The sequence below is a fragment of the Bison bison genome, unplaced genomic scaffold, assembly GCF_000754665.1.
Source record: "Bison bison bison isolate TAMUID 2011002044 unplaced genomic scaffold, Bison_UMD1.0 scf7180017864374, whole genome shotgun sequence".
NCBI lineage: Eukaryota > Metazoa > Chordata > Mammalia > Artiodactyla > Bovidae > Bison > Bison bison.
In genome coordinates this window covers 6079317-6107070 of record NW_011494946.1, presented here as the reverse complement: position 1 = coordinate 6107070, position 27754 = coordinate 6079317, and the positions used below count along the sequence as shown (strand labels likewise).

The window sequence follows — 27754 nt, the reverse complement described above, 5'->3', positions numbered from 1 at the left end:
ACTGTGGTGTTGGAGAAGACTCTTGAGAGTCCCTTGCACTGCAAGGAGATCCAACCAGTCCATCCTAAAGGAGATCAGTCCTGGGTGTTCATTGAAAGGACTGATGTTGAAGCCGAAACTCCAATATTTTGGCCACCTGATGCAAAGAACTGACTCATTGGAAAAGACAGTGATGCTGGGAAAGATTGAAGGCAGGAGGAGAAGGGAACGACGGAGGATGAGATGGTTGAATGGCATCACCGACTCAATGGACATGGGTTTGGGTGGACTCTGGGAGTTGGTGATGGACAGGGAGGCCTGCCGTGCTGCAATCCATGGGGTCGCAAAGAGTTGGACACGACTGAGCGACTGAACTGAACTGCACTGAAGACAACTATAGTGTCTCATTTACTTGTTAAATGGACCATTTTATGCAACAAATATTATTTGGAGTTGAAGACACGGGAATAATTTTAAACTTATAAAATAATGTATCAGGAAATTCTTGGAATTACTTGGAAAATAATACTGTTGTACATCCTATAAGCATGTAATTGGACTGTTTGTTTTTTTAAAATATGTTTATTTGACTGCATTGGGACTTAGCTGGGGCACTTGGAATTTTCACTGTGTCATTGGGATCTTTCATGGTGGCACAAGGGCTTCGTTGCTCCAGGTAATGTAGGATCTTAGTTCCCTGACTAGGGCTCACACCCACGTTCCCTGCATTGCAAGGTGAATTCTTAACCCCTGGACCACCAGGAAAGTCCTTGGATGTTTTAACTAATGAAGTTAGGCAATAAAACTTTGGGGGAGTTAATCTAAAGTTTTTCTTAACATGAATATAGACTTGGGTCTTTCAGACCACCTTTTCCCTTGACAGTGGCTGCACCAGAAGTGGGCTCCGCCTTCATTCATTTAGTCAGTGGATAACTGTTAAACATAAGCTTGGCACCAGGCAGTTTGTGTGCTTACTGTGAGCATTTAGGGATATGGTGGTAAGTGAGACAGAAAAGATCCCTGCTCTCTTGAGACTGTTTTAGTAAGGGGAAGACAACCAACCGAGTAAATAAATGAGTGAAAATGAAGGGTGGGTAGGAGATAAGATCAGAGAAGGAGGTGGTGGCCAGATCATGCGAAGTCTTGTCGGGACTTGCAGTGTGTTTTCTGGCTTTCTAAACTGTAATTAACCAACACCTGCACCATCAGATTATATCCTGACCAGTCTTAAGCGGTTTCGCATCCTTAGGTCAGTCTTACTGGACAGCATCTCTCTGGTGCTTCCCTGTAGCCTTTTTCTCTGAGCCTCATAAATAAAGCTAGTAAATAGCAAGGTAGTGGCCGTGCTTGTAGCATCTGCTTATTGCTGTGTTTTTTGATCTATGTTTCATCTTCCCAGCTAGCCTTCCACGCTTTGCGTGGTGGAAAAGGTTAGTGATTGCACATTTTCTGTGGCGGCTCCTGTGATCATTCTGTTTGCTGCAAGGAGTGAGGAAGACTGGGTCTGTATGTGTGGAGAAAAGAAAATTGATCACATTTTTCTTTGTTTTCTTTTTTTAGAGCTCCAAGCCTTACATGAAATGGTCCAGCAGAAAGTTGTCACTTTGCTAAGTGACCCTGAAAATATCGTGAAACAAACCTTAATGGAAAATGGGATAACACGGCTGTGTGTATTCTTTGGACGTCAGAAAGCTAATGATGTTTTGCTGTCCCACATGATCACTTTCCTGAATGATAAAAATGATTGGCATCTTCGTGGAGCTTTTTTTGATAGTATAGTTGGTACGTTTTTGTTTGTTTTCAAATTTATCTTTAAGATTTGAATTATCTTCTCAAACAGATAACTTCCATGTGGTCTGAAAGGTGACAGTACTACCAAATTTCATTAAAAAGGAAATGAATTCCTGGTATTTCTGCCTGTCTTCATGCTTTTGGGTGATGGAAATATCTTAGCTGATCAAGAGATTGAGACGCACATACAAAGGGATGCCATGTGGTCATTAAAAAGTGTGTTCTGAAAGAATATTTAATGACCTGGGAAGGTACCATGAAGTGTTACTAAAGTGACTGAACTCAGTTGAGTATAGGTAATAATAACAAATGATATGTTTATTAAAAAGGCTGAATATACTAACATGTGAACAGTGATTATTTCTGGGGCTGGGATTACAGGTAATTGGGTTCTTTTTTTCATTTTTACAAATGAAATTACAAATTACAAATATGTCAAATTTTCTATAGTAAACATGCAGCACTTTTACAATCAGAAAATAACAGTATAATTATGATTGAAAATCAGTGTAATTAAAAAGGAAGCTTACAGGCTTTGCTTTTTTGTAAAACCAAAAATTTGTGAAAAATTAGTCGACTTTTTTCCCACTATTTCAAAATGTTGCAATTCTTAATTTTCAGATTTATTTAAAGAAGAGAAATAATCTTGTATTTTATCTACATATAATTCCTGTTGTATTTGGATTCAGAATTAGAAATGAACTTATTTTGAGTAGATTAAGTCATGTTTTACACTAAGATTTAATATTTTTCATTTTGGAGTAATAACTCATTGTTTTCTACCTGATTGTACTGACCTTTTCAATTTTAGATTTGGTTATTTGTGAACTATTATGTGCTAAAGCTATCTTGTTAAAATTACCCGCTGCTGCTGCTGCTGCTGCGTCACTTCAGTCGTGTCCGACTCTGTGCGACCCCACGGACTGCAGCCCACCAGGCTCCCCTGTCCATGGGACTCTCCAGGCAAGAACAGTCGTGTCTGACTCTTAGCGACCCCATGGACTTCAGCCTACCAGGCTCCTCAGTCCGTGGGATTTTCTGGGCAACAGTACTGGAGTGGGGTGCCATTTCCTTCTCCCAATTACCCACTAACCCTTTATATATCATTTTACACATGATTGTAAAACTTGTCTGTTAACTCAAAAAAGCTTAAAAACGGTTCTGCACACTGGTAAGCTTTACAGGTATCAAGACTTTCTCATGTAGCAGAAGCTGTGGAGTTTATAGGTTTTGATTTTCAGTAATCTGGGAAAGTAACTGATAAAAGGTTTGCTGTTGGATGTTTTTCCTAAAAAATAAAAATAGGAAGGAAACTCATCTAGCAATAGTATTCCTGTTTCTGCAAATATAACTGTATAATGTGGTAGAGAAAAGGATACTTCCTACTTTTGAAAAGTCTTGAAATTACTGTTCTTGCTTTGCTATAACTGGAGATTACTGTACCTCCTCTTTTCATACCTTTCTAGTTTGTTTTTAACTTTTGCATTAGTTCATTGATTTATCTCAGCCTTCTGTCTTGGACTCCAGCTAACTCAGCTCCTAGACACGGTATCCTTTGCTTCTTGCCTCCCTCTGTCTGTCTTGCTCCTTTAAGTAATCTTGTTTTTATTTCTTTTCTTTGTAAAAGATAGTTCTTGAAACTTTATCTACTGGTCAGTTCATGTGGATTTTTAAAAAAAAAAAGATTGATTGGTTTTTTTGGCTTTTTATTTTTTGCTCGGTCTTTGTTGTTGCACTTGGGCTTCTCTAGTTGCGGCGAGCGAGGACTCCTCTTGTTGTGGAGTGTGGGCCTCTCACTGCCGTGGCTACTTCTGTCGTGGAGCGCAAGCTCCGGGTGCATGGCTTCACCAGTTGCAGCGCGCAGGCTCAGGAGTTGTGACTTGCAGGCTCCAGGGAGCGAGCTCAGTAGTTGTGATGCACAGGCTTGGTTGCTGCAGAGCGTGCGGGTACTGGGGGTGGAACCCATGTCCCTTGTACTTATTGCAAGGTGGATTTGTAACCTCTGGACCACCAGCAAAACCCCCATGTGTATTTTGAAACATGGCCTTTATGTTCCTTTTTCACTTTTAAAGTAATTTTCATTTATTTTTTGTGTATAAAAGTTAATATATATGTGCTATAGAAAAATTGGACTTCCCAGCTGGTACTAGTTGCAAAGAAGCTGCCTGCCAATGCAGGAGACGTAAGAGATGTGGGTTTGATCCCTGAGTCACAATCCCCTGGAGGAGGGCCTGACGACCCACTCCAGTATTAATGCCTGGAGAATGCCCATGGACAGAAGAGTCTGGCGGGCTACAATCCACAGGGTTGCAGAGAGTCTGACATGACTTAGCACAGATGTAGAAAAATTGGAAGATCTAAAAAGCTTAAAGAAAACAACTCCCCTCCAGTTCTCCAGCCCATGTACAGCCTCTGTTAGTGTTTTGTTTTTTCCCTTCCTCTGGGTCACCCTTGCCTCTTCTTTCCACCCGTCGTCCCATTCTGCCATGTATGCTGTGAGGCACTGTTATGTACTGGCTAAGAGCAGCACTGTGTTTTTTTTATTTTTTTAATTGAAGGGTAATTGCGTTACAGAATTTTGTTGTTTTCTGTTGAACATCAACATGAGTCAGCCATAGGTATACATATGTCCCCCCCCTCTTGAACCTCCCTCCCGTCTCCCTCCCCACCCACCCCTCTAGGTTGATACAGAGCCCCTGTTTGAGTTCCCTGCGTCATACAGCGAATTCCCATTGCCTGTCTATCCGGGAGTTGGTGATGGACAGGGAGGCCTGGCGTGCTGCAATTCATGGGGTTGCGAGGAGTCGGACACGACTGAGCGACTGAACTGAATTGAATGAAAGTTTCCATGTTACTCTCTCCATACATCTCACCCACTCCCCCCAACCCACCCCATAAGTCTGTTCTCTATGTCTGTTTCTCCATCACTGCCCTACAAATAAACTCATTGGGACCATCTTTCTAGATTCCATATATATGCTTTAATAAATTATCTTTCTCTTTCTGACTGACTTCACTCCATATAATAGGCTCTAGGTTCATCCACCTTATTAGAACTGACTCAACTGTGTTCCTTTTTATGGCTGAGTAATATTCCATTATCACACACACATACCACAGCTGCTTTATCCATTCACCTGTCGATGGACATCTAGGTTGCTTCCACGTTCTAGCTATTGTAAATAGTGCTTCAGTGAACACTGGGGTACATGTGTCTTTTCAATTTTGTTTTCCTCAGGGTATATGCCTAGGAGTGAGAGTACTGCATCATATGATGTTTTTATTCCTAGTTTTTTTAAAGAAATCTCCATACCGTCTTCCATAGTGGCTGTATCCGTTACATTCCCACCAACAGTGCAAGAGCGTTCCCTTTTCTCCACACCCTCTGCAGCATTTATTGTTTGTAGACTTCTTGCTGATGGCCACTCTGACCAGTGTGAGGTGATATCTCATTGTAGTTTTGATTTGAATTTCTCTAATAATCACTTAGTAGTGTCTGACTCTTTGTGACCCTATGGATTGTAGCCCGCCAGAGCCCTCAGTCTGTGGAATTCTCTAGGCAAGAATACTGGAGTGGGTTGCCATTCCCTCCTCCAGGGGATTTTCCAGTCCAGGGATCAAACCTGGGTCTCCTGCCTTGCAGGCAGATTCTTTACCATCTGAGCTACCTGGGGAAATAATAAGTGATGCTGAGCATCCTTTCATGTGTTTGTTGGCCATCTGTATGTCTTTGGAGAAATGTCTGTTTAGATCTTCTCCCACTTTTTGATTGGGTTGTTTGTTTTTCTGGTATTGACTTGTATGAGCTCCTTATATGTTTTAGAAATTAATCCTTTGTCAGTTATTTCATTTGCTGTTATTTTCTCCCATTCTGAGCATTGTCTTTTCACCTTGGCTTATAGCTTCCTTTGCTGTGCAAAAGCTTTTAAGTTTATTTAGGTCCCACATGTTTATTTTTGTTTTTGTTTCCTTACTCTAGAAGGTGGGTCGTAAAAGGATCTTGCTTTGATTTGGTTGCTCTTGAACACTTGCATCGAGTGTTTAAGAGCAGCCACTCTTGACACCAGATTGCTAGGTTCAAGTTCAGGCTTTGTCACCTACTGATTGTGGTTCTAGGGGAAATCATTTAATCTTTTGTGTGCCTTTGTATCCCTGTCTGTAGAATGAGGATAACAATATTACTAACCCACTAGTTGTTGTGAAGATAAAATGAATTAACATATGTAATAATGCCTAGCACCTAAGTGCTCTGTATGTATTATATTACTTCTCAGTCCTGTTATTTTTTAAACCTTTATCTAGTAACATGTATATTCTAAACATTTTCTCATGTTATTAAAAATTCTTTGAAACCATAATTTAATAAGTAGAAATATTTTATTATAGTTTTACCAAAATTTAATGAACTGTTCTTTTGAATATTTAGATTGTTTTTACTTTGGTCAACATATATTATACACATCTATTCAGTTTAGTTGCTCAGTCTTGTCCAACTCTTTGCAACCCCATGGACTGCAGCATGCCAGGCTTTCCTGTCCATCACCAACTCCCGGAGCTTACTCAGACTCATATCCGTTGAGTCGGTGATGCCATCCAACCGTCTAATCCTCTGTTGTCCCCTTCTCCTCCCGCCTTCAATTATACATCTAACCATTTACATGAATATTTTCTTCTGATTATTTTCTCAGGTTGGGAGTCAGAAATTTTAATTACTGAGTTAAATAATATAAGTATATTTTTAGAACTTGACACATTTTGTAAGCTTTTCAAAGCGATAATATCATTGGTGGGCATTGTTCAATAGTATTGCACAGCCTTCCAGTATGGACTAGGCTTCAATCAGTGTTGATAGCTTAAAATGATGACTTGTTTTGATGTATATTTATTTGCTTATCATTGGAGGTGAAAAAAATTCCTCATGTTGATTACTCATTCATATTTCTTACTATGAATTTTTAATCTATTATTCTGGCTCCCATTTTTGGATGGTGTTATGCTTTTCTTATAATTTTTTTGAGCCTTTTATATCTACATTAAAAACAACATTTTATCACTTCTATGGCAAATAATCTTTTCTCAAATAAGTTGACTATAATTTTTTATGTCATTTAAAATAACTTTAGTGTTGTCAATTTATTTGATCTTTTCCTTCTTGTTTTTTTTTTTTTTTTACTTTTGCACTTAAATCTTTTTCCATTCCAGAATTAGGTTAATTATACATTGGATGCATGTCTTTTTTTTGTATTAAAGCTTTATTTTTTTTACGTAGAAGTAAGAATCTGGCCTGCAGTGCAGGAGGCCTGGATTCAATCTCTGGGTTGGGAAGATCCCCTGGAGGAGGGCATGGCAACCCACTCTAGTATTCTTACCTGGAGAATCCCATGGACGGAGGACCCTGGCAGGCTGCACTCCTGGGGTTGCAGAGAGTCAGATACGACTGAGTGACTAAGCACAGCATAGCATGAACTGCTTGATTAATCTTTATTTGGGGCTGTGGTATGAGGTGAAATCTAAATTTTTCTCAGGAATGTAACCAATTTTCCCAACACTATTTACTAAACATTTCATTTATTTTCCATTAATTTGTGAAGCTTCTATTAGTATCTGTTTCATGCATATATCTTTTAGGGTCGCTTTTCTGGGTATCCTATTCCATTGATTTTTTTTTTTTTCACTTTGCTACTCAATATTATACTCTCTATAGTTATATTCTAATTATTATATATTTATTAACAACTTTAGTATCTGGTAGAATAAGCTCCCCAAATGTCAGTCTTCCTTTCCAAAATATTTTGAGCTATTTTAGTTTGTTGCACGTTTTAGTTTGTAAAGTTTCTAAATAGAATTCACTGGAATTTTAGACAGTGTTTTTTCTTTTACTACAGAAAAAAATTCTAAAATTCTTTCTCAATTATAAGGGAAATACGCTTCTGCAAATTACTCAAAACATAAGAAGTGATGTGTGACAGGCAGCAGTTGCACTTCGCAGCACGTACCCTGGTGCGTGGTTGTGGTTTGCCGCCTTCAGGTGACTATCGCTATCTTATGTAGTGTTTTCATATTATTCTTTTTAGGAGTATCAGTTTTATACTTTATCTCTTGACTTTTTTCTGTGCCAGATGAAGAGTTAACTCACTCATATCATAATCTGATCCCCCTTGTCCTCTCTGTTTTGAGGTGTTGGTCACTGTGTTCGCAGTGGTTATTTTTAGATTGTTGTTTCTGTAACTTTAAGTAATTCAATTGTTTCTTAATTGGCCTTCTGATTTGGACTGCAAAGAATTTTGTGTTTCCCTCCTTCCTCCTTCACTTCCTTCATTCCTTTTTTATCTTTTTCTTTCTTTCTGCTTCTTCTGTTGGTTGCTAATTCAACTAACAATTGCATTTTTATAGTTGATGATATTTAAATTACCTTCTGCTTGTATCTTCTGCTTGTGATTCTGAAAATTCAAAATAATTTACATGAGTATGTAAATTTTATTGACTTTAGCACCAAGTAGTGGGCAGTATTTATAATTGCTTCACCACAGTTCTGATGCCATGACTCTCTCAGTTGATGAGAATGTCTATAGCGTCAAGGTCAATGGATTCTTTCTTCTGTCCTCTGCAAACAACCACATACATAGTACATTGTAATTTCTTTCATTTTTACATATGACTTTCTTGAACATTTTTTTTTTTTTCATCCTGGAGTTTGACTTTTTTCTTTTCCTTTTAGAGAGAAAATACACCTTCTTCACTCTGTCTATAATATCTAGCTTCTTTCTTCCTAGTTTTATCTATTGCTTGTAATGTCTTCCATTTTTCTTCTTAATAGCATTTTTGAAGTTTATTGACTTTTAGTTTTAATTTGGGCTGATTGATTTCTAGGTCTTTACTAGGTTTTATCCTTTTCCCCCCTTGAATTCTTGGTTTATATCTACCATTTTGTGTTTCTACATTTTCCTCATTTTGTTGGCAAACATCCTCAAGAAACTTTCTTAGAAATGTTTGCATGGGAGGTAACCACGTATAGTTCTTGCATGTCTCATGATGGCTCATTTTTGTATCCTTATTTTATTGACAGTTTGGGTATAACATTTCTTCCATAATCTTGAAGATCTTGCCCTGTTGTGTTCTAGCCTGCATGGGTGCTGAAATGATCATCTGATGCCAGTCTAATTCTACTTCCTTTTTAAGGGATCTGTATTTTCCTTTCTGTAAGCTTATAGGATCTTTTTCCCCTTGGCATCGCAGAATTTCTTGATGATTGGCATTGGTGTGGGTCTTTTTTATTTATTGTGCTGGGTAGGAAATGCAGTGTCTCTCTGTGGGTTATTGCTTAATATATTTGGCTTTTGATTCATTTTATTCCCTGGTGGCTCAGTGGTAAAGAAGGTTCAATCCCGGGTCGGGAATGTCCCCTGGAGAAGGAAATGGTAACCCACTCCAGTATTCTTGTCTGGAGAATTCCATGAATACATTCCTGACAGGCTACAGTCCATGGGGTCACAAAGAGTTGAGGACACGACTGAGCAACTAGCACTTTCACTAATAACATTTGTACTTTCAGGTGTAAAACAATCACGTATGGTTGCGTCTCTTTTTCAGGCGTCGCTGCCTATGTTGGCTGGCAGAGCTCCTCAATTCTCAAACCCCTGCTGCAACAAGGTCTTAGTGATGCTGAGGAATTTGTTATTGTGAAAGCTCTTAATGCCCTTACCTGTATGTGTCAATTAGGGCTGCTGCAAAAACCCCATGTCTACGAGTTTGCCAGTGATATTGGTAAGTTTTTGCTTCTTAAAATTAGGATGGGAAAATGAGGGAAAGGTAAGAGAAATATGGGCTTCCCTGTTGGCTCACATGGTAAAGAATCTGCCTGCAGTGCAGGAGACCTGAGTTCGATCACTGGGTTGGGAAGATTCCCTGGGAAAGGGAATGACCACAACTGATTGATAGCATTGTGGAATTTCTAGACAATCTACAGTCAGATTTTCAGCTCTTGGGTCTCTTTTGTGTGTGTGTGCACAAGCGTGCATACCCTCATGCATGCTTATGCCTGCACTCATGTTATATGTGAGTGACAAGCAGGCCACTCACAGGAGCATTGGTTCTCCAGCCCAGGCTGGGAAATACATCTTTGTTTTAATCTGTAGTTAAGTCTTGGTGATCCTGGAAAGATGAAGATTTTTTTTTTTTTTAATACAATGTAGATAAAGTCTTTAACTGCCCTAAGAGTTAGCTTATGTTTTTGGACACTTGATTGTTAGCTATGTTGAGACTGTATGTAAAAGATTGTCTGTGACTTCTGTCATTACACTGATCACCAGTTAAACACTTGCAGTATTGCCATTACTACTGTTAGTAATTTTATTAACCAATGAAAGGATTAATTCCTTGACCTTTATAATAGTTAACCTGTGTTTATCAATTTTAAATTCAGAATAAGAACAGATACATGTGACCCTTTGTAAAAATAAAAATATTAGAAGCTTTTAGTTTTCTTACCACTTCTTTTTAAGGAAGTAACCAGTATGAGATTGCAAGTTGGCTTTGTACTGAGAAAACATGAAATCTTAGACAATTACCTTTTTAGATATAATATTTTATTACTGCTTAATGCTTTGCCAATAAAATTTATAAAAACTCAAAATTAGTTAGATTTGGTTGATAAGTTTTTCTTGAGGCAATCCTTGGAGAAAAAAAGACAAAGAAATTATTATTTTGATTATTTAAATTAGATGGTTAGATAGTAGAGGTATAAAATTTCTAAAACTTTCTATGCATGAATATAGATTTTTAAAAGAAAAAAATTGTGGAGACTTGAGTATATGTAGATTTCTTATTTTATACTCCAATATCTATAATCATTCTTTTAAATTGTAATCCTAATTTGAATTTTTGGAAGATTATGTTAAAAAGAATTTAATAGTGAAGTTTTGAGTATTGGTAATGTAATCATGATAAAAATCTCTGCTACACTGAAATACTTTTTTGTGTGTAATCTACAAAGTACTAAACCTTGAGGGAATCATCTCTCTCTTTTCCTCAGTTTTTAAAGAGCTAATAGCTTGGGAAGCAAAAATTATTAATATAATAAAAGATGTTAGAAGGTCTTTTGAGTTTCTTGTCCTATGTAGTATAAGGCAGATGTAGAAAGCACCACTTTTCATAAGAATATTAAAGAGAAAATGTATCATCCTAACAAATATCTTGCTGCTTGGAATATTTTCCTGCTCAGTTCTCACATCAGTGTTGTTTTTTTTCCTCCTGTGAAAGTGGCATTGCCTTTTAAGGGTCAAATTTTCCTTGCTTTTGACTTTGATATTCTGCATTGTAATGAAAATCCTCTGTATATAAATATGTACTTGTATATTATAATTTCACATAAATGTATTCCTTCTGTTGCTTATTAGGAAATTGTTTTTGAGATTTACTATAGTAGATAAGTAGCATTTTATTTATCTGCAAAATGGATGTCTGTCAATTTTTAAGCAAAAATTATCATAAAAGATAGTTTTTTACCTCTCTCGTCAAAATCTACAGAGATTTTTTCTGAGTTCTGCTGTTTCTAGTCGGGGTCTTCAAGTATCTTAAGTTTAAGGTAAAAATAATTATCTTGAGGTATAGAATAAATCCAGTGTGGTACATTGGATTTGGATTATTTCGGATGTGGAACTTCCTTGGAACTAGAACTGAATTTGATACTACCTATGGGGATGAAGACTAGCCTTGCTGAGAAAAATGAAGCAAATAATCATTTGTTGGCATTTTGAACTGTTTAAAAAAGAAAAACGTTTTTAATAACTTAGAAACACCTACTTACAAAACAGGTGATAAACTGTGTGCATCTCTCTGTTCTGTCTTTAAACTGTGTGTGGCTAGTCTGTTCTAGAGATTCTTGGTGGGAATTGTGCTGGTGGTGGTGATGATCGTGAATGATACTAATCAAGCTTCCCACTTTGAATTTATGAAAACTCACCTTTCCCTCTTGTCCTCGTTTTTTAGTCACCAAGTCATGTCTGAATCTTTGCGACCCCCATGGACTGTAGCCCACCAGGCTCCTCTGTCCATGAGACTTCCCAGGCAAAAATATTGGAGCTGATTGCCATTTGCTTCTCCAGGGATCTTCCCGACCCAGGGATCAAACCTGCGTCTCCTTCCCTGGCAGGCGAGTTCTTCACTGCTGAGCCACCTGTGAAGCCTCTGCCTTTCCCTCCACCTGTCCCCAGAAAACTGGGAGTGTATTGGATGTTTTACGGAAAATCCTCTTGATTCTGTTTTCTTGTATTTGGCATCTTTGAAGTTCTTTGTATCCGTTAGCTGCTTACCGACACAGTAACGCTGTGCGAAAATCAACCACGAGATCTCAGGAAGCGCTTCAGTCAGGTTCTCATCATGCATCTAGGTGTGAGCTCTGTGGGCGGCTCTGCTTCAGGCCTTGCGTCTCCCGGACTGTCTGTGGGGACTGGGATGTATCTGTGCCCTCCTGGGCCAATGTCGGAGGGGCAGCAGCTACCCAGGTGACATCCTGGGTGGTGGCAGAAGCCTAGCTGTGTTGCGCATTTCGAGCCTCTGTCTGTTACACCTCAGACGTTCCATTGGCTAGAGCAGGTGCTGTGACTGAGACGAGGGGCGGGCGGAGATGGACCCTTTGTGCAGGTGAGCGCCAGGTAAGGGTGTGACTGTAACACAGGTAACACAGAGGACTGGACCGCTGATTCAGCCTCGTCTTCTGCCCAACTTCTGCCAGGTCGTCTTGAATTGAGTTACCTTTTGGAGGTTTTTCAGTGTTTTTCCAGCCCTCATTTTCTTTATTGTCAGAGGGAAACTCCAGCCCTTCCATCGTTGGCTGTCTCAGAAGCTGTAGGGTGTTAATGGAATAACCAAAATCACCTCCATGTGTAGAAGAATTGGAAATGGAAAAACTCTGGAGACAGATACCTTGAACAATTTTTTTATCTTGCTCTATTTAAGTAATATTAGTACAAAATAGGATTTTTTTTTTATCATTTCTTATTTTTTAAATTTATTGTTTATGGAACTGGGCCTGGTTTGTAACGTCATCCAGGTTTCATGTGTACAGCATTGTATTTCTGCTTCTGTGCACACTGCAGTGTGCTCCCCACCAAAAATCGGGTTTCTGTCCACCATCGTTCAGTTGATCCCCTTTACCCGTCTTGCCCTCCTCCCTGCCCCTCCCTGTCTGGTAACTGTTACGGTGTCCTCTGTATTTATACGCTGCTTTTTTTTTTGGCTGAGTTCATTTATTATTTTTTGTTTGTTTTTTGTGTGCCACACATAAGTGAAATCATATGGTATTTTTCTTTCTCTGTCTGACATATTTAACTTAGCTTAATACACTGAAGGTCCGTCCATGTCGTTGCAAGATTTTGCTTTTTTTATGGCTGATTAGCATTCCATCCCATCTTTATTCCAGATCTTCTTTATCCATTGACGGGCACTTAGGTTATTCCCCATCTTGGCTGTTGTAAATAAAGCTGTAATGAGCATAGGGGTGCATACATCTTTTTGAATTAATGTTTTACTGTTCGGATAAGTCACTTACACGTGGCACACCAAACAGCCAGGAATAGCTGGGTCTTATGGGAGTTCTCTTCTCACCTTTCTGAGGAGTCTCCACAGTGTTTTCCATAGTGACTCCTCCAGTCTCCACTTCTGCAGTGTGAAAAAGGTTTCCTTTTCTACACACGCTTTCCAGCACTTGCTGTTTCTCATCTTTTTGATAACAGCCATGCTAAGAGTGTGAGGTGATAGCTCATTGTGATTTTGATTTGCATTTCCCTTATAATCAATGATGGTGAAAATCTTCACATGTCTGCCAGCCAACTGTATGTCTTCTTTGGAGAAATTCAGCTCCTCTGCCCATTTATTATGCAGGTTGTTGTTTTTTGGCTGTTGAATTGTCTGAGTTCTTTATATATATTGACATTAACCCCTTCTCAGCTACAGGCCTTGCAGATAGCTTCTCCCACTCAGTAGGTTGTCTATTTTGTTGACGATTTCTTGTTTTGTGCAGAAGCTTTTTAGTTTGGTGTTGCCCCATTTGTTTATTTTTGTTTCTCTTATCTGAGGAGACATGTCTAAAGATTTTTGCCAAGACTTTTGTCAGAGAGCATGCTGTTTATGTTTTCATTAGTTCCGTTTTTCCAGCACTGTTTAAGAGACTGGCCTTTCTCCATTGTGTATCATGTACTCTTGTCCACAAGTGTGGGTTTATTTCTCTCTGGGTGATACTCTATCCACTGATGTAAGTGGGATGTTAAAGTCCCCTAGTTCCCCTCTTGGACTTCCCTGGTGGCTCAGACGGTAAAGCATCTGTTTAATGTGAGAGACCTGGGTTTGATCCCTGGGTTGGGAAGATTCCCTGGAGAAGGAAATGGCAACCCACTCCAGTACTCTTGCCTTGAAAATCCCACGGATGGAGGAGCTTGGTGCAGGCTACTATCCATGGGGTCGCAAAGAGTCGGGCACGACTGAGTGACTTCACTCACTTTAGTTCCTCTCTTGCTGTCAGTTCTTCCTTTAGGTCTGATAATGATCGTTTGTATGTTTTGATGCTCCTGAGTTAGCTATGTGTGTGTATGTATATATAAATCACTGTTATGTCTTCCTGATGAATTGTCCATTTTATCCTTATATACTGTTCATCTTTGTCTTTGGTTACCTTTTTTGGCTTGAAGCCTGTTTTACTTGATATGAGTATGGATACATTCCTTCTGTTTAGGCTGTAATTTGGAGTCTTCTGTCCCTTCACTTTGAGCCTATGTTTGTCCTTAGAGCCGAGGTAAGTGTCCTGGTGGCAGCATATATAGTTGGGTCTTATTTTTCCTTTTAACCTTTTATCTTGTATCGGGTTATAGCCGATTAACACTGTTGTGACAGTTTCAGCTGAACAGCAAAGGACTGAGCCATACATAACATGTACCCATTCTCCCTGAACTCCCCTCCCATCCAGGCTGCCACGTGACATTGAGAGAGTTTCATGTGCTATAGGGTAGTTCCCTGTTGGTTATCCATTTCCAGTATAGCAATGTGCACAAATCTACCCCAAGCTCCCCACCTGTGCCTTCCACCATCCTTCCCCATGGCAACCATAGTTTCATTCTCCAAGTCTGTGAGTCTCTTGCTGCTTTGCAGATCAGTTAATTTGAAACATTTGCTTTTAGGTTCCACATATAAGGGATGTCATGGGCTTCCTTGGTGGCCCCTATGGTAAAGAATCTGCCTGCAATGAGGGAGACCTGGCTTTGGTCCCTGGGTGGGGAAGATCCACTGTAGAAGGGAATGGCCACCCACTCCAGTATTCTTGCCTGGAGAATCCCGTGGACAGAGGAGCCTGACAGGCTACAGTCCATGTGGTTACCATGAGGTTTATATGAAACATCTCATAGGTACATGTGTCTTTTTCAGTTCTGATTTCTTCAGGGTATATGCCTAGGAGTGGGATTGCTGGGTTATATGGTGGGTTTTTTAAGGAATTTCCATACTGTCTTCCATAGTGGCTATATCAGTTTACTTTCCCACCAACAGTGCAAGAGGATTCCCTTTTCTCCTCACCCTCTGCAGTATTTATGGTTTGTAGACTTTTTGACGATGGCCATTCTGACCAGTGTGAGGTGATATCTCACTGTAGTTTTGATTTGTAGTTTCCTCTTCATTTATTTATATATATATGACATATATATCATTGGAAGGACTGATGCTGAAGCTGAAACTCCAGTACTTTGGCCACCTGATGCGAACAGCTGACTCATTTGAAAAGACCCTGATGCTGGGAAAGATTGAGGGCAGGAGGAGAAGGGGACGACAGAGGATGAGATGGTTGGATGGCATCACTGACTCGATGGACATGGGTTTGAGTGAACTCCGGGAGTTGGTGATGAACAGGGAGGCCTGGCGTGCTGTGGTTCATGCGCTTGCAAAGAGTTGGACACGACTGAGCAACTGAACTGAACTGAACTTCATTTATTTGGACTTCTGTGTTTTTAAGTTTGTTCCTTCATTTGTGTAATATTTGTCTGCCTTTTCACGATTGTTTTTTAAACTTAATGTGTTTGAGGTCTCCTTTTCCCAGGCTTCAAGCTTGAATTCTTTCTTCCTTTTGGTTTCTGCCCTCTAAGGTTGGTCCAGTGGTTTGTGTAAGCTTCATATAGGGTGAGATTTGTGCTGAGTTTTTGTTTGTTTGTTTGTTTTTCCTCTGATGGGCAAGGCTGGGTGAGGTGGTGATCCTGTCTGCTGATGATTGGGTTTGTATTTTTGTTTTGTTTGTTGTTCAGATGAGGCATCCTGCACAGGGTGCTGCTGGTGGTTAGGTGATGCTGGGTCTTATATTCAGGTGGTTTCCTGTGTGTGAGTTCTCACTGTTTGATACTCCCTAGGGTTAGTTCTCTGGTCGTCTAGGCTTAAAGTCAGTGCTCCCACTCCAGAGGCTCAGGGCTGGATCTCGCCAGTCCCAGCACAAGGGGCTCCTCGTGTGTTCTTATTCTAGAGACATGGGGTTTAAAGGTTTCAGTTTCAGACACTGGGACCTCCTTGCAGCGATGACGGTGGTCAGTGTTTTTCTGGTGAATCGGGAGAAAGATTTCCTGTTTTCCTCCGGGGAAGCCTGCCCGCACCTCGCGCACCTCGGCGTGCTCCTTGCAGTCGCAGAGGCTGAGCCCTGTGCGGGGCTCCAGAAGACCTCAGAAGATGCCTTCTGACCTTTGGGTGGGATGGTCACTGAAGGGGGTGGTCCTTCTCGGGTGCTGGTGCCATTCTGCTTTCTCAGAGGCGTCCTTGCTCTCTGACAGAGTCATGAGTGCAAACAACTTTTTTTTTTTTTTTGCGTTTTAGTCTCTTTGGTTAAGTGTTCCTTCTGTTCATTAATTTCATTCCTGAGCTCACTGGACTATCTCTGTGAGTTTTCCTGTGGCTCTTTGAGTTTCCTCATGACAGCTATCTGGAATTCTCTGTCAGATCCCTGTATTCAGTGGCTTTAGTTTCTGGAGATTTTTCATTTCCTTTTTGTGACACAATCTTCTTGCTGTCTTCAGGGTGCTTGATGAGAGTGTTTCTCTTCCTGTGCCTTGGAAATAGTGAACACTTCTTGATTCTGATTCACCACGCTGGAAGGCAGTAGTCTTTCTCTGCTGTCCGTTAGGTGGCACTATAGCCTAACTTTTAAAGTTCCTTTGTCTGTGCTGCCTCTGGTTATCTTTGGGAGCCCGAGGTTCCCACCCTCTGCTGCCTCGTTAGAGGTGTCGCCCCGCAACCTCCTGGCTGCTCCCGAGCCTCTGGTGGCGGTGTGCCTTGCACTGCCGCTGTTGCTAGCGTCACTGCCTGGGCACCAGGGTAGTGGGCCCTTGGTCACGTGCAGCCCCAGGCACTGCTCTCACAGGAGAGGGGAGGGTGGACAGGAGCTGGGGTCACGGGCCCATCTCTGACCAGTCTGGTGTTGCAAGGTCTGAGGGCTTTGCTGCCGTGGCGGGAGGTGTAGGGGCTGGAGTTGTGGGCGCCTCTGTGACTAGGGGGACGGGGTCCTGGCCCACTGCCGCCCGGTCACCGGAGGCTGTCGGTGCTGCTGCAGGGGAGGCCAGAGCCGTGAGAGCCGCCGCCTCTGGGGCCGCGGCTCAGCTGCTGTGGGCAGAGGGCAGACTGCAGTCACCACTGTGTATTCCCTGGTCCCACCTTCCCTGTTTGCTCCGGTCCCCCCACCTCTAGACGTCTAGGTAAGTGGAATTCTGCACCTGGTTGTGTTGAGCAGAGGCACCTTTGTTGAGTTTTTGGTGTTGTACTGATTGTAGAGTAAAAAAGGAAGACAAAAGGAGCATCTCACTCCACCATAGTATTGACTTTGTGATGACAGAATTCTTATTTCTCTGTTAGCCTGAATTTCTTATGACGTCAGTATTCTCTAAATGATGATATCTTTGTATCCTCAGAACTAATAGGTTTTTGCTTTATTGTTGTTAAATCCAGTTAGTTTAGCTGTTTGACTTTTATCCTAAATATTCAGTTAGTTGAAATCATTGACTTTAAGTGTCATACAGAAAATAGTTAAAAGATGTGAAAGATACTCATTGAATTTTGTGGTTTAATCTTACATCTTAACTCTTTAACAATGGGCAGCATATGTTTTCTGCCTTTCAGTCTCAATTCATATTGCCTTGTGAATGCATTCATGAGTATTGTATTCAATACAATCAGATCTTTGTATTTAAATGAGTGTCAGTCAGGTGAGATCATTCCCTTAATCCAAACTGTGACTTGGAGGAGAAACGCCTTCGCTGTTTCCTTGCCCTCTGTGTGGTGGCTGTGCGTCCCTGAACCTCCCTTGGGTGCATTATATGGGGTCACAGTCTGCCGTGTGCTGCCGGGACTCAGGTCTCTGTCTTGTGGTTTTCAACTCAGTCTCTTGAGTGAGTATGTGTCCCCAATCTTCAGCCCTGACTACAAACATAACAGTTTGAATCCCAAGGAAAGAGGAAACTGTTTTGCTCTCTTATGGTATTGTTCATATTTATGGGCGGGAATAATATAATGTCAGTATGTTCACCTGGCTCAGTTTATGTCCCAGGACAGTCAGAGGCAACCTGATAGTAACATTTGGTATAATCCCTTTATCAATAGTGTTATAAGGTAAAAATTTGTTTATCTTAATAGTGGGAAACTCTTTATGAACATGGTATCTTGATAGTTTAATCTATGCCTTTTTTTTCCCCTCTTAGCCCCCTTTCTGTGTCATCCCAACCTATGGATACGCTATGGTGCTGTGGGATTTATCACTGTGGTAGCTCACCAAATAAGCACAGCTGATGTCTACTGCAAACTGATGCCTTACCTTGACCCATATATTACTCAGCCAATAATACAGGTATGCATGTTCCAGCTTGGAATCAACCCTCCCTTCCAACTGTGCCCCTTTAAGAAAAAGGTTTGGAGAGTCCTATTTTTATTTAAACTTTTAAAGATTTAAATTGGACTGTAGACTTTTCACATTTCTTTTGCGGTAGTTAATGTTAATGAACAAACGCTCTGGACTGTGAGAGGAGCCAGGGAGCTGGTATGCTGTCCATCAGGTTGAGTGTAATGCAGCTCCGTGGCTCACCCTTTCTCCTTTCGTGTGGTGTCTGAAGCGTCTGCTGTTACGGGAAGTGTAGCAGGAATGTATATTGATGGACCTGCTTTTGTATAGCTGATTCCAGCCCAAGTCCACATTGATAATAAATTGGAAGCAGGCTTTTTCCAAAATTGGTTTTTAGAGCACTCACTGGTTCTGGTTTTTTTTTTTTTTAATCTAAAGACAACTGACCCCTCTTGCTCCCTGCTCCTCCCCCACCCTTTCCTAAGCAGTGTAGCACTTGTTGATAAACTTTGGGTCTTTGGTTTGTACAAGGCAGTTATTTATCCAGCTTGTCAGTGTATATACCCTTCATTTTGCTGAATAGCCAGCTATCAAAATATTGATAGATGTTTAAATTGAATGGACTTTTGAGAGGTGATTCTAGTTGCTAAAGCATCCTAAAATACCTGTTTTTCTTTTGCAAGTTCCTATTCCTCTCTAGCTTTCTCCTACTTTTATAAGCCCAGTGTGCCTTCCCTGTGGTTGGAGAAAATGGCCTTGGATATCCTCTGCAAATAAGTGGCTATGACTGCCTTCCGTCTTTACTTTTCATAATAGAGTAATCCAACGTGGGGAATCATCATTCGTTCTTTCATAGAGTTTGTAAATTAAAATTTTCATCCTGAGAACAATTTATGTATCCTTGAAAGATAGATAATATTGCTAAAACATGACCTTTTTTGAAGTTTATTAAGGCTTTCTTAGAAGCCAGGTCTAGAGATTCCTACTGCTTTGACTGCTTATTCTATTTTGAGCCATAGAAGTTTGGCTCTTTGGAGAAGGCAATGGCAGCCCACTTCAGTACTCTTGCCTGGAAAATCCCACGGACTGAGGAGCCTGGTAGGCTGCAGTCCATGGGGTCACAAAGAGTCAGACACGACTGAGTGACTTCACTTCACTCACTCCATACTTTATCACTGGAGAAGAAAATGGCAACCTACTCCAGTATTCTTGCCTGGAGAATCCCATGGACAGGGAGCCTGGCAGGCCGTGGTCCATGGGGTCGCAGAGAGTTAGACACGACTGAAGTGACTGAACAAGCAAGCAAGTTTGGCTCTTAAACTATTAAGAAAGAAAGAAGTGTTTCTGGGATTGAAAAATTAGATTCATTTGTAATAACTTTTAGTTGTGTTTCACTAAAATAAACCTGATATTTACGTGGTTTGTTAGAAATTGCACCATTCTCCTTGTTTTTCAGAAATTGTTATTAGTGTTACTTTTTGCTTTTATCATTGTTGTATATTTTGAAAGGCCAGGTTTAGGAGCTGAGAGACTGCTTATCTATATGCTTCACAGTTCTCACTTTTCTGCAATTTGGATTAGACAAAAGATACCTTTGTATGCTGGTTTCTTTTGGCCAACTCACCAGGTAGTTAAATCTATCTAAAAAAGTCCTCTTGGTTACTGTTTAACTCCTTTTATTATAAATGCATTGACAAGGAGAATATTCTTGGGGATTAAAAATGAACAGATTTTAAGAACTCTATGGAGAGAGTAATGTTTTTTAGAAGTGGTTGAAGCTGTTGGGAAAACCTGATGACTGAAGGGTGGCCTTGTGGCTGTTGAGCATCTTCTCTGGATTAGTACCTTTTGGCTGTTAGACCTGCAAACTTCAGATACTTCATAGATCTGGAAATTCATCTGATGTTTTAAGATCTAGAAAACTTGGGGTCTAAACTTTTCTAGTCTGGACATTGGTAATATTCAAGTATGATAGACACAAATGTATACTCAGATGCTAAAAATGAATGAAGAAATACCTTCACTCTCTAAAGGTCCCTGGTGTTCTTTTTTCTTCTAAGCAAAAGTTGCAGATGTCAATATCTCCCGTTTTCTTAGAAAATGAATGCCCATGTTAACTTTACACAGGTTATATTTATTGAATTTGAAAACAGCTGTACTGTATGTTATATCTTTGGCTGATTCTTTTTATTTTTCTAATATAGATTGAAAGAAAACTTGTTCTACTCAGTGTTTTAAAAGAGCCAGTAAGTCGTTCTATATTTGATTATGCTTTGAGGTCTAAAGATATCACTAGCTTGTTCAGACATCTTCACATGCGTCAGAAGAAGCGAAACGGGTCTCTTCCTGACTGCCCTCCACCCGAGGATCCTGCCATAGCACAGCTGCTGAAGAAGTTGCTTTCACAGGTAGTATCACCTTTCCGGAATCTTACATTTAAATGCAGATTTTATAAAAACATGGAGGGATACATCTAGCATGTAAAAATATTTTTGATTAAGTTGTAGCATAGCAAATGAGTAAAAAAATCTGACAGATATGCATTTGCTTTGGTATCTAAGGCATGCTGTGACGATGATAAGGCACTGGGTTGAGTTAAATAAGGAATCATGGGAGACTGTAAGTTTGTTTGTGGTTACTGGCTATGTACATGAGGGAAAAAGTAGATACAACCTTAGATTTAAGTAATATTCTCGATTGCATTTCATATTTCGTCAAAAATATAAAGAAATTCAGTTAGAAAAAAAAATTACAGAACACAAATGCAATAAAACTCTTGGTTTAATTCAGCTCAAAATTTAGAGTCTTCACTACATGCAAACAGCTGAAATGTTGGGACTTATAATGTGTCTTAGATTGAATAAACCAGCAGTTTACTGCTGTATCTTGCAAATCTGTGGATCTGAATCCTTGTTAACAAATCTCGTTAGAACTAGGAATCCTTGTTATTATGCTTGGCATTATTTAAATCTAGACTCAGCATCCTGTTCTAGAGGGGACGTGTGGATCCTAGAGAAGACAAAGTAGGAGTGTAACTCGTTAGAAATAAAGGGTACGGTTCCTGAAAAGATGTTCAGTGGGCCTTAAAGCGAATGCTTGGGGTCACTGTTAATGAGTGTCTTTAAGTCTGTGGGACATGATGTTTAAGAACATGAGTATCGGTCACTATCTTGTCTAAGAGAAAAGAAGAGAGAACACCTCTGCTGCGGAGAGAGAATTGGTCAGCTTCGGGAGATAAATCCTTTCTCACATCGATGCCTGTTACTGAATATCCGGTGCTGTCTGATGCCCAGATATCGGTTTGGGTGATTGAACTCTGCAGTAGGCTTCTGTGGATGCTGGTTAATAACCCATCTTGGTTCTTTGAGGTCTAACTTTATCTGGAGACTTGAGCTGCCTCTGAAAGTCCCTTGCAACCCAGTGGTTCTGTTTCCTGTGTTTCAGAGGACTTCAATTTGATATGACTTGAATTGCCAGAGAGCTTGTTTCTTTGAGTTTTCTTTTAACCTTGGCTTGTACATTAGATGTATTTTCCAGTTTATGGAAAATTGGATATTGAATCACATTTTCCAGTTCTTTCTCCAGAGCAAGTAATTCTTATCAAAAAGATTTCCGCATGCATTAAAAACCACCCCAGTTTAGATGTTTCTTGGAACTTGAATAGTGTAATTCTTTTGTATTTCTCTCTTCCATGCAAATCCTGTTTATTAAGTTGAAATCTTCTATGCGGAAGTTTTCTCTTCCGTGTAGGTCGTTAGTTATTTTGTGGAACCGCCTTAGCTCCTGATTGTTGCTTTTCACCTTGCCGTGGGTGTCAGTTTTCCGCTGCCACGGGTAAAGGGAGGGCGAGGGGAGGGGCAGCGTGCCTCCCTTTACCCTTGGCATAGCCCTTCTGCATCCTGCTGCTCTTCTTCCCAGCCCCAGGGCCCTGCTGCTCCCCGGCACCAGCCCCCATCACTGGGGTCCCAGTGAAAGCACTGCACTCTCACTGACTTGTATTCCTGAGTCTCAGTGCTTGAGGTCCTCACTCATCTCTCCTTCCTGTGAGTGGAAACGGGGATATGCTGTCTCTGTGAATAATCTTAGGAGACTAGTCACAGATAGTCTCAGAAGACTCCTCAGGGGCAAGGATGCTCTGCTTTAAGGGCTAGGTGCTGCTGCTGGAAAGGACAGCAGGCTAGAGTCTCCGAGGCCCTGGGCAGCAGCAGCACAGCACTGGCTTCCCCAGGTTGAGAACACGCAGTGAGTCTACTTTCTGTGTTGTGTGCCTGTCCTTGAAATAGGTTTGATGAGTAGATATTGGCATCATTTCATTAGATAAGGAAACTGAGGCTCAGTGAGGGTAGTTAAGCTCCTGTGCATGCACACTTAGTGAACATTACATTTCAAAGCTAATGTTGGAACCTAAACCTGTCTTCACTCTGCATGCCTCCCCAAGTCCCCCACCCCCGCAAAGTGCCATTGTGCCTCTCAAAGTGCCCAGAGGATAAGGGACTAAAGCTGAGAGTCTTGCTGGGGTTTTATGTGGACTTAGGAAGAGGCCTCTGGGCCGCTCATCTCTTCCAGCCCTTTGTGAGTCTGCCTTTTTGGTCCCTTTGCTACTGAGTTTGTTGGGATTACCAGAAGAGGCCTGGAGCCAGAGGCGGTTTTGGAGGTGGGAACTGAGTCCTTGTCCTAATGTTAGGAATACAGAGGGGAGAAATTAGCCTCTGCAGAGTTTACCCTCCTGCAGAATTTTTTTTTTTTTTTTGCTCGGGGTTCTTCAGTGCTCTTTTCTGTAGTACCACTTGGGGACACTTGAGATACGGTGTGACTAAAATAGGCCTTTCCAGAGCAGCCTAGTGTTGTTTCTCTGATATATTCAGAGCACCAGATAATAGACTTAAAGTACACTTCTGGAATTACCTCTGTGGGAGTTGAAATCTGCCTGTACTCCAGATTTTCAATAGGATTTCCCATCTGGAGGTAACACATGTCAGGATTATTTTAGATTGATCTCATCTATGAGAGCTCCCTGTTTTTTTCATATTCATTTAATCAGATACTAGAACAGACACTTTAACTAACATTTTAAACTTTTACATATTTTTAACTAAAAAGATTTTGACTTGGTAGTATAGATGCATGGTGTAAAATTGAAAAGCTGTATAAGAAGATATACAATAAAATGTAAGTTTTCGTCTAATCTCTGACTCCTGGCCATCTGTTTTTCTTTCTCTGTTGATTGTGAATTTTATACTGTTGGGTGCTGAATCCCTTTACACTACACAGTTGGCCCTCTATATCCACACATTCCACATCCATGAATTCAACCAACCGTGGGTCGAAAATATTAAAAAAAAAAAAAAAAAATTCCAGAAAGTTCCAAAGAGCAAAACTTGAATTTGCCTCATACTGGTAACTGTTAACATTGTATTTACAACTTTTTACATAATATTTACATTGTTTTAGATATTATAAGTAATCTAGAGGTAATTTAAAGTATATAGGAAGATGTTTGTAGGTTCCTTGCAAATACTGTGCTGCCATTTTATTTAGAGGATCAAGCATCTGTGGATTTTGTTGGGGGTCCTGAGGATGGCTATATTGTGTTGGATTTGTTCTGTAGTTAAAGTTATTTGGAGTTGGTTTGATGATGTTAAGCCTTGGTTTTGAGCTTTGTTAGAAGAGATCCAGATCAGCCTTTGGTCAGTGGCCAGCTTAGCTTGATTCCTAGGGACTTGTGAGGACATGATGTTCTCTGTGGCAAGAGGTCTCTCACTTCCGGCTGGTAGGAGCAGAGTGAGTGATCCTCAGCCTTGTCAGCTCTGGGGTTATTTGGCTTGCTGCTTTCTGTTGCCTTTTCCTGGTCCCAGGTGTTGGTGTTCATACGCATGTAGCTCAGCACTCAGTGGGAGACTGGTGGCGCCCTGACCACAGCTCTTGCTTGGCAGGGGATCTCTCTTCTTCAGGGCTCTGCCCCATTCTTGGCCGTTTGGCTTCCTGGAACTCTGATTTGTCTCTTGAATGTGGCTCTGATGAACTCTGAGTCCCCCCCACCATCGCCCTCCTCACGCCATGGCCTGGAAACTCTCCAAAGAGTAAGCTGGGACAGTCATAGGACTCACCTTTATCTGGGGGAATCAGAGCCCTGTGCTTCCTGTTTTCCAGTGTCTGAAATGTGTCATATCGTATTTTTTGTCTGGTTTTAAAGTTGTTTTAAATGAGAGGGTAAATCTTGTCCCTGTTATACATCATGGCTGGAAGCAGAAGTCTGACGGATATTAAGGGACTACACTTTTGCTGTAAACAATAGAATGGGAAAGATGAGATCTCTTCAAGAAAATTAGAGATACCAAGGGAACCGTTCATGCAAAGATGGGCTCAATAAAGGACAGAAACGGTGTGGATCTAACAGAAGCAGATGATATTAAGAAGAGTTGGCAAGAATATACAGAAGAACAGTACAAAAAAGATCTTCGGACCCAGATAATCACGGTGTGAGATCACTAACCTGCAGGCATACGTCCTGGAGTGCAGTGTTAAGTGGGCCTTAGGATGCATCACTACGAACAAATGCACTCAATATGCCAGCAGATTTGGAAAACTCAGCAGGGGCCGCAGGACTGAAAAAGGTCAATTTTCATTCCAGTCCCAAAGAAGGGCATTGCCAAAGAATGCTCAAATTACCGCACAATTGCACTCATCTCACACACTAGCAAAGTAATGCTCAAAATTATCCAAGTCAGGCTTCAGTAGTACGTGAACCATGAACTTACAGGTGTTCAAGTTGGATTTAGAAAAGGCAGAAGAACCAGAGATCAAATTACCAACCTCTGATGAATCATCGAAAAAGCAAGAGAATTCCAGAAAAACATGTGCTTCATTGATTATACCAAAGCCTTTGACTGTGTAAATCACAACAAACTGTGGAAAATTCTTCAAGAGATGGGAATATCAGACCACCCTCCATGCCTCCTGAGAACTCTGTATGCAGGTCAGGAAGAAACAGAACTGGACATGGAACAACAGACTGGTTCCAAATGGGGAAAGAAGTATGTCAAGGCTGTATATTGTCCCCCTGCTTATTTAACTTATATGCAGAGTACATCATGAGAATTGCTAGGCTGGATGAAGCACAAACTAGAATCAAGATTGCCAGGAGAAATATCAATAACCTCAGATATGCAGATGACACCACCCTTATGGCAGAAAGTGAAGAACTAAAGAGCCTCTTGATGAAAGTGAAAGAGGAGCATGAAAAAGCTGGCTTAAAGCTTAACATTCAGAAAACTAAGATCATGGCATCTGCTCCCATCACTTCATGGCACATAGAAGGGGAAACAATGGAAACAGTGAGACTTTATTTTCTTGGGCTCCAGAATCACTGAATATGGTGACTGCAGCTACGAAATTAAAGGACGCTTGCTCCTTGAAAGAAAAGCTATGACCAACCTAGACAGCCTATTAAAAAGCAGAGACATTATTTTGCCAACAAAAGTCCGTCTCATCAAAGCTATGGTTTTTCCAGTAGTCATGTATTGATGTGAGAGTTGGACTATAAAGAAAGCTGAGTGCTGAAGAATTGATGCTTTTGAACGGTGGTGTTGGAGAAGACTTGAAAGTCCCTGGGACTGCAGGGAGATCCAACCAGTCCATCTTAAAGGAAATCAGTCCTGAATATTCATTGGAAGGACTGATGCTGAGGCTGAAACTCCAGTACTTTGGCCACCTGATGCGAAGAACTGACTCATTGGAAAAGACCCTGATGCTGGGAAAGATTGAAGGCAAGAGAAGGGGACGACAGAGGATGAGATGGTTGGATGACATCACCAACGCAATGGACATGAGTTTGAGTATGCTTCGGGAGTTGGTGATGGGACGGGGAAGCCTGGTGTTCATGGGTTCGCAAAGAATCAGACACGACTGAGCAACTGAACTGAGCTAATTGTCCTTGTCAGGGTTTTTTCTTTGTTTTTTGATGATGCATTCCTAACATTTTTTTAATTGAGATATAGTTCATAGTGAAATTTAGTGTTTAAAAGCACACAGTTCAGTGGTTTTTAGTGTATTCACAAAGTTGTGAAACCATCACCACTAATTCTAGAACATTTTCTAGAATATGTGAAGTCGCTTAGTTGTGTCTGACTCTTTGGGACCCCATGGACTGTATGTAGCTTGCCAATCTCCCCCATCCATGGGAGTCTCCAGGCAAGAATACTGGAGTGGGTAGCCATTCCCTTCTCCAGGGGATCTTCCTGACCCAGGGATCAAACCCAGGTCTCCTGCATTGCAGACTTGACACTTTATCTTCTGAGCCACCAGGGAAGCCCCTGGAACATTTTCATCAGCCTGAAAAGAATGTCCTTTTCCATCAGCAGTCATTCCCTATTTGCTTCTCCCTCTGGCAGCCACTCAGTCTGCTTTGTGTTTCTGTGAATTTGCCTGTCTTGGATATTTCGTGTAAATGAGATCACACAGTATGTGACTTTTGTGACTGGCTGCTTTTGCTCAGCAGAATATGTTTAGAGCTCCATGGTTGGGGAGTCTCTCCACTCAGCCTTCTTTCTGGCCTTCCCTTGTGTGGACTGAAGCAGAGCCATCCTTTCCTATGAGCTGAAACGTAGGCTAAAAAAAGAGAACTGTTAGCTGTGTCATTGTCTCTATTTTAGGAGAAATGTAAATAAATGAATTTCAGGTTAATATTGGAAAAAATTTGTCAAGGATATTGTACAAGTATTATACTTTAATGTTATTTTATTTCATTATTTCTTAGCTTTTTGACTTTCTAGAGTTGATTTTCCTCTTGTGCCAGTGGATTGTGACTATTACTTTAAGCTCCAGTTTTAGAGGGATTTTAGATTGAGGCCTTAGGGAATTGTCATTTTATTAGTTTTTTCATTTGCGTAATAAAAACATTCTACAGGAGTTCTTGGAGGTGGGAAAGTTAAGAAAATGCAGAACTGCTCCAAGTACCAGAATGTTTACTTTGCACATCGAATTCATTATTTAAATTAAGTAGTATTCATTAGCTGTCAGTTTGAAGTGTTTTGTCTTACGTGGATTAATTTACTAAAATTTTATAATCGTCTTATAAGATGGGTACTAGTAATTACCCTCATAGGTAAACAGAGGTCCAGAGAAAGTGGGTGGCTTGCT

General features: G+C 40.7%; 1 protein-coding gene across 2 annotated transcripts in view; it reads left to right on the top strand.

Moving 5' to 3' along the window:
• Positions 1-27754, top strand: part of PIK3R4 (phosphoinositide-3-kinase, regulatory subunit 4) — a 78472-nt gene that overhangs the window by 17414 nt on the left and 33304 nt on the right. For both annotated transcript variants that reach the window (XM_010856744.1, XM_010856745.1), the window contains exons 6-9: positions 1540-1761; positions 9361-9534; positions 18480-18625; positions 20821-21024. In XM_010856744.1, coding sequence (XP_010855046.1) covers positions 1540-1761; positions 9361-9534; positions 18480-18625; positions 20821-21024 — 746 coding nt within the window. The remainder of the gene's footprint in view (positions 1-1539; positions 1762-9360; positions 9535-18479; positions 18626-20820; positions 21025-27754) is intronic.